The sequence below is a fragment of the Borostomias antarcticus genome (assembly GCF_949987555.1).
Source record: "Borostomias antarcticus genome assembly, chromosome: 6".
NCBI classification, from domain to species: Eukaryota; Metazoa; Chordata; class Actinopteri; order Stomiiformes; family Stomiidae; genus Borostomias; species Borostomias antarcticus.
The window spans coordinates 5,048,265-5,055,764 of NC_140239.1; the positions used below are offsets into that span (position 1 = coordinate 5,048,265).

The 7,500-nt window shown below is 48.0% G+C and overlaps 1 protein-coding gene across 1 annotated transcript in view; it reads left to right on the top strand.

The window, feature by feature from the left end:
- Window positions 1-7,500, top strand: part of egflam (EGF-like, fibronectin type III and laminin G domains) — a gene marked incomplete at both ends in the record, with an annotated part of 27,430 nt that overhangs the window by 12,008 nt on the left and 7,922 nt on the right. Inside the window, 6 exon segments of the mRNA XM_084439631.1 lie at window positions 914-1,032; window positions 1,635-1,871; window positions 1,874-2,066; window positions 5,673-5,773; window positions 5,949-6,049; window positions 6,977-7,121. Coding sequence (XP_084295757.1) covers window positions 914-1,032; window positions 1,635-1,871; window positions 1,874-2,066; window positions 5,673-5,773; window positions 5,949-6,049; window positions 6,977-7,121 — 896 coding nt within the window.

A 7,500-nucleotide genomic window follows, 5' to 3' on the forward strand; every position in this document is an offset into this window, starting at 1 on the left:
GTGTGCTGTGTCTGGTAATGGAATCACTAAGTGGGACAGGAGTTAGACCATATAACCTTTAAAAATAAGATTTAGGTCTGTCTGTCTGTCTGGAAGAGATTCATTGCCCTTTATATCACAAGTCATGAATTGAATGTAGGACTTGTGAAAATATTTTCAATGTTACCGAACGATAAATGTTCGGTATACTGATAACGTTCAGTATATCAGACGTGTTGAGCTGTGTTCAGCCTGCTCACCCTCCATGTGCTGTTGTGGGGTTAAGTCATCTCATCATGGTGTGCAGCGATTGAATGATGTGTCCCTGTTTCACTATCAGACTCGTCAAACACTGCCAGATACTGGTCAAACAGTCAGATACTTCCTGTTTAATAATCACACTAGAGGATGAAAAAAAAAATCCTCACACACATAAGGATAATCTTAACAAATGTTCCTCTCGCGAATCTCAAACAAGCGCATAGCACAAGCTTTGAAAATAACAGCTCATCACACACTACAGGATATTATCATGCCCGAGGGAGCAACAAACCACTGCCTCGCTTGTAAAGTAGTGACATAATAATCAAAATATCAAACATGTTTGATATTATCGGGGCGGCCCCGATGGATCTGCGATTGTTCCAGGCCAGATTTCTCATCCGATTGTCGGGAGGGGTAAATTGGGGGTAAATCGGCCCAAAGATCCTGTAGTGTGAGCCCAGCATTAGTTTCACCATCAGATCACACCGTCGCAACAACCCCAGAAAGGGCTGAGTGTAGTTAAAATGTACAGTACATCGAATACTGTGCTTTCTGAGAGAATATGATAAGTAAGTGTTTGGCCCAGGTCTGATAACAGCGTGTAGTGTGTCCTCTCTCTCTGGTTATGCTGACCGGTGTGTGTGTGTGTGTGTGTGTCCATCAGAAGCAGGGGTGGACAGGGTAGGCAGCGGAGGAGACTATGACCGGCGATACATCACAGACACCGGGATCAGAGACGAGGACGGGTTCGACGTGGACGACTCTGACTACGACGCCTTCATAGAGGAGGTGGGTCTCACTGGGCCTGGGCCGGTGCTACCATGGGAATGAGGGCTGTTGCTGTACACTCAACAATGCTGGGTTTATCAGTGGGGATCCACCCTGTTCAGTTCACTTATGTAGTTGCCTTTCACTCTCTTCTCTTCTCTTCTCTTCTGTTCTGTTCTGTTCTGTTCTTTTCTGTTCTGTTCTGTTCTGTTCTGTTCTGTTCTGTTTTGTTCTGTTCTGTTCTCTTCTCTTCTCTTCTCTTCTCTTCTCTTCTCTTCTCTTCTCTTCTCTTCTCTTCTCTTCTCTTCTCTTCTCTTCTCTTCTCTTCTCTTCTCTTCTCTTCTCTCCTCTCCTCTCCTCTCCTCTCCTCTCCTCTCCTCTCCTCTCCTCTCCTCTCCTCTCCTCTCCTCTCCTCTCCTCTCCTCTTCTCTTCTCTTCTCTTCTCTTCTCTTCTCTTCTCTTCTCTTCTCTCCTCTCCTCTCCTCTCCTCTCCTCTCCTCTCCTCTCCTCTCCTCTCCTCTCCTCTCCTCTCCTCTCCTCTCCTCTCCTCTCCTCTCCTCTCCTCTCCTCTCCTCTCCTCTCCTCTCCTCTCCTCTCTTCTCCTCTCTTCTATCCTCTGACAGTTGAAGCTGTTCGAAGGTATCAGGGAAGACAACCAGCGTTCCCAGCTACGATCCCGTTCTGGAACGCCGCCCTCCGGCCGGAACGTTGTCTACCGGATGGGCACCTCCGCCCCTGACGGCGTCCTCACTCCGCCCACCTCCACCTACTTCTCCCTCCCGGACACCCCCGCCACCCCAGAACTGGTCACTCTGTCTGCCTCCACTGAGCCCCCCACTCCCCCCCCCCCACCACCATCGCCACCACCACCACCACTGCCCCGCCCACCCCCACCCCTCCAATGAGCCCCTGGAACGGCCCCGTGCCGCGGGTGTACGATCTGGGGTGCGATGACACGGTTTGCCCCCCCGACAGCTTCTGTCTCAGCGACTATGACAGTGGAGGATCTCGATGCCACTGTAACCTGGGCCGCAGGGGAGACATCTGCTCTGAAGGTGAGATTGTGTGTGTGTGTGTGTGTGTGTGTGTGTGGTTGTGAGTGTGCGTGGACACGAGCTGTTAACTTCTTGCGCAGTGACTCAAGGTGTCGGCGGAATGTGAGCGACCTGTCCAATGTCACGGCCTGCTCCTGTGGGAGCAGCGGGTCGATGATTGGTTCGACGCGGGCGTAGATGAGACACTCACGTAACTTGAAGAGGATACATAACAGAGATAGGGCGGTAACTCTTGGGGTGCCCTTCAGGCTTGTTCGGCTTAGGGATCATGCCAACTAGGGCTCTTCTCCAGATTTTGGGATCTTGGGGGATTTGGCGTAAGAAGGAAGAGAGGAACGCTCTTAACCAGGACTTCAAGGCAGGCGCGGCAGGGAGTATAAACTCCGGGCAGAATCAGGCCCCGGAGCTTTCCCTGGCTTTACATGCTGGCGGGCAGCAGCGATTTGGTGTGAACTCACCGGAGATATTACCGCCGCTAGGAGTTGTGGCCTTCCAGAGGTCACACACTTCTTTTGCCACGAGACGTGATGATTCACGGTCTTTACCCTCGTATGTCCCACTTTTCACAAATTGTGAAGAGATGGGGCAGTGACGGGGGGAGTGTTTAAACCTACCAGTGAGGTTGTTAAGGATGAGTTCCAGCGCTCTTGTCTGCTTCGGCTGAGTCTTGACAGCAGGGCTGAAGCAAGTCTGTCTGACTCAGCTCCTGTGGGGGCCTGGAGGAAGGCACAATAGAGACTCTCACAATCGCAGCTACTGACGGGGGGGGGGGCACCATGAGAAGGTATCTGCCCCCCATATATATGTGTATACTTGCTTGAATGCATGAGTGTGTGTGTGTGTCTGTCTGTGTGTTGTTTCTGTGTGTGTGTGTGTGTGTGTGTGTGTGTGTGTGTGTGTACATGTCTCCTAACTACTACCTGACAGGTTTGACTGAGACAGGTTTGACAAAGAGGTTTGACAGAGAGAGGTTGGACAAAGAGGTTTGACAGAGAGAGATTTGACAGAGAGTTTTGATAGAGGTTTGCGAAAGAGAGGTTTGCGAGTTTTGAGAGAGGTGTGAGAGAATTTTGAGAGACAGGTGTAACAGATGTTTGACAGAGATTTAAGAGAGAAAGGTTTGTGAGTAGATGTAGGTGGCAGGGAGAGTGGCCCATTATGGTCAAGCAGATGCATTTTTATTTTTTAGCTAACATTTTGGCTGTTGTTACCTTGCCTACAGTATGCTGGTTGGAGTTCTGAATAATGGGACGTATTCCATCCTCTTCTCTTTCGCTTCTCAGTGCCCTGCGAAATTGGTAAATGGCCATAGACGCTTTTATCCAAAGCGACTAACAATAATTGCTTTTAAAGTAGGAAAAGTACTACTACTTGCCAGAACTCACACAACACGTGGTGGGGCGGTTATTTATTTATATTTGTTATTTTTATTTAACCTTTATTTAACCAGGAAAGAAACCCATTGAGACACTGTCTCTTTCACAAGACCCTAACCCTTGACCAAGAAAGGCAGCAGTCATTCATAAAAAATACAGAACATAACATACAAGTGTGGGACAAAGAATACAGTAGAAACAACAATACATACAGTAAAATCAACAGTGACTCATCAGAAATCCAACTCAAAGCCTGAATCCTTCTCTTATATATATTATATATAGTTGTTATATATTGTTATATATATAGTTGTGTGTGTGTATATATATATATATATATATATATATATATACACACACACAACTATACATATAACAATATATAACAACTATATATTATTATATATATATATATATATATATATATATAACTATATGTGTATATATATATATATATATATATATATATATATATATAGTTGTTGTATATTACAAGTACAATATAGTTAGGTATAGTTGTTATATATTACAAGGTTGAGGGCCTCGTTGGGGGAGAGGGGAGAAAAGTGGGATAAGGTGGGGTGTGGAGAGGAGGGGGGAGCAGAGAGGGGAGAGAGGGAAGAGGGGGTGGGGAGGTGAGGTTGGTGCACGGAGCGTTGACCGGGGGGGGGGGGGGGAGAGGATCTGATATCGTTAACTTTCCTGTCAAAGAAGTTGGTGAAATCGTCAGGGAGAAGGGAGGAGTTGGGAGTAGGAGGTGGGGGCTGGAGTAGTAGAGAAGTTTCAAATACTTTTTTTAGGATTGGAAGCAAAGGTTAGAATCATAGAGTGGAAGAAACAGCTTACACAGCAGATAGGGAGGAGGGGAATGCAGAAAGAAGAGATTGGAAGTGAAGAAGGTCCTCTAGGAGTCTGCCCTTCCTCCATTTATACTCAGCTATTCTCAGGCTCCGTCTATCAGTACGCATCGAGTCTGACAGCCATGGGGCAGGTGGAGTTGGGTGTACAGGCCTGGAGCAGGCCAGTACCACCACCTCACCTCACAGCTCTGGGAGTGTGGGAGAAAGAGTACCCATCTGACAGGGCTGCGGGTGTGGCAGTGTTCTCTGGCGTGATCCATGTCTCGGTGAGAGCAAGAAAGCTGAGGGAGAGTGAGGATGGATAGCCTGAGATAAACTCAGCTTCGGGCACCGCCGACTGGCAATTCCAAAGTCCCCCTGTCACCACTTGCTCTCTATGAGTTGAGACAGTAGGATAGATGAGGTTAGGGTGACCCAATGTCTGCGTGACCCCCAGAGAGGGAACACAACAGGAATAGGATGCAAACACACAGGGGTGAAAATTAACTTTTTGGCTCACAGTGAGTCACCTGCCAAGGGGATTGTAGATGAAAAAATCTACCAGCCAAGTATATATATTTTTTCAGATAGCCTTCCAAAATCTAGTCACCAATTGGAAATTTTACCTGCATTTGGCCGGTGGCAGGTGTTAATTTTCAGCCCTGCAAACACATAATGATAACAAAAGGTTAGCATAAAACCCAATTTTGGAAACAACAAATGCAATGAATCCAGCTCCCAGGTTGTGTTCCGAGGTGTCCTGTGTGGCCTACATGTGCTGCTGTAGTTATACAACGTCTGTCGATGTGAGTCCGCTATCCAGGTCAGATAACAAGGACAGCAGCCTGGCTGGACTGTCTCTAGGCCGTGCCGCTGGACCCAATCTCCACTTGAATCATTAGTTTGCAAAGTCAAACTGAGCTGAAATATGCTTAAGTACCATCTCGGGTTCCTCTCGGGTTCCCCTGGGTGGGGGTCATTTATCCTAGGAACCATAACTTTCATTTTGTCAGTGTTTGAACTGGTCTCTTCAGGGAATGGGGCTAAACGTCTTATTCTAGCGGAAGCTTCATTTCCTGGTAGGAGTCAGAGAGAAAGAGGAGCTCTTTGGCCAGATGTCTGTTTAGAGATGACTTTGAGAGTGTCCTTCCTCTCTCTAAACGTGTTCCTGCCGTTGCCTGACACACTTCCTGTGTAACATTCAGTGGTATTCACTTCAAAACGTATATGCTCCATCTCAAGGGGCTATCCTTTCAATACATTCAAATTCAAGTGTGCCGTTGAATTTGAGGAGTCCTCAATGTTCTTCAATTAGAAAACTGTCCTCTCTCTCTCTCTCTCTCTCTCTCTCCCTCTTTCTCTGACTCTCTTTCCCTCTCTCCTCTCTCCAGCGGTGGCGGTCCAGTTCCCCAAGTTCTACGGCCATTCCCACATGACCTTTGAACCCCTGAAGAATTCCTTCCAGACCTTCCAGATAACCATAGAGTTCAAGGTACAGTGGAGCAGAGTACAGTACAGAGTTGAGTAGAGTGAGACGCAATGAAGGTGAGACACAAGATAACATTACTGTAAATGACCTCCGATTCGATTTCGTGTTTCTATGTGTTTCTGTGTGTGTGTGTGTGTGTGTGTGTGTATGTGTGTGTATGTGTGTGTGTGTGTGTCAGGCGGACTCAGAGGATGGCCTGCTGCTGTTCTGTGGGGAGAGTGAGCATGGGAGAGGAGACTTCATCTCCCTCGCCCTGGTGAGAGGCAAGGTGCACTACAGGTGTGTGACCAAGCCCAGGCCTCAATATACACTGTATACAGTCATGTTAAACACAGCCTAGTCCAGTGACGTTACACACAGCCTAGTCCAGTGACGTTACACACAGCCTAGTCCAGTGACGTTACACACAGCCTAGTCCAGTGATGTTACACACAGTCTAGTCCAGTGACGTTACACACAGTCTGGTCTCTCAGTGAAGTTAAACAGCCTAGTCCAGCGATGTTAAACACAGCCTAGTCCAGTGACGTTAAACACAGCCTAGTCCAGTGGTGTTAAACACAGCCTAGTTCAGTGGTGTTAAACACAGCCTAGTTCAGTGACGTTACACACAGTCTAGTCCAGTGGTGTTAAACACAGCCTAGTCCAGTGGTGTTAAACACAGCCTAGTCCAGTGATGTTAAACACAGCCTAGTCCAGTGGTGTTAAACACAGCCTAGTCCAGTGATGTTAAACACAGCCTAGTCCAGCGATGTTAAACACAGCCTAGTCCAGTGGTGTTAAACACAGCCTAGTTCAGTGGTGTTAAACACAGCCTAGTTCAGTGACGTTACACACAGTCTAGTCCAGTGACGTTAAACACAGTCTAGTCCAGTGATGTTAAACACAGTCTAGTCCAGTGGTGTTAAACACAGCCTAGTTCAGTGATGTTAAACACAGCCTAGTCCAGTGACGTTAAACACAGCCTAGTCCAGTGACGTTACACACAGTCTAGTCCAGTGACGTTACACACAGTCTAGTCCCTCAGTGAAGTTAAACACAGCCTAGCCCAGTGATGTTAAACACAGCCTAGTCCAGTGAAGTTAAACACAGACTAGTCCAGTGAAGTTAAACACAGACTAGTCCCTCAGTGACGTTAAACCGAGCCTGGTCCTCCAGACGTAGCGGTGATGTTGAAGGCAGGGTGGGTTCTCCCCCCCCCCCCCCCAGGTTTAACTGTGGGACGGGCGCGGCCCAGATGGTCAGCGAGTCCGCGGTGGTGCCGGGCCGGTGGCACGCCGTCACCGTCTTCAGAGACGGCATGAGCGGCTGGCTCCGCATGGACAACGACACGCCCGTCTCCGGGCGCTCGCAGGTGAGAGGGGGGCGGGGCCATTTCCCCCCCTACATAACTTCACAACACTAGCAGACGCTTTACTGCAGAGTCGGGGGGGGGGAATTGTCCCGAAGGCTCCTGCTGCAGATTGTATGACAAGTTTACGCAGTGTTTCCGTACGTAACATGTGGGTCCATCCGTTCGTTTGTAACGCAACATTTAATACTGTTACTGTCCAACAGAGGGCAGTAGGCATTACTCGTCAACCTGTACCGCTTCCTTTACTGCTTGGGTGTGATTTTTAATCAACAGTTTGTCAATATTTAGAATTCTCAAAATCTCAATTTAGATTCACCTTCCGAATTAACTGAAGGGGGATTCGACCTCAAACCCTTCCATCCCTCTCTCTGTTCCTCTC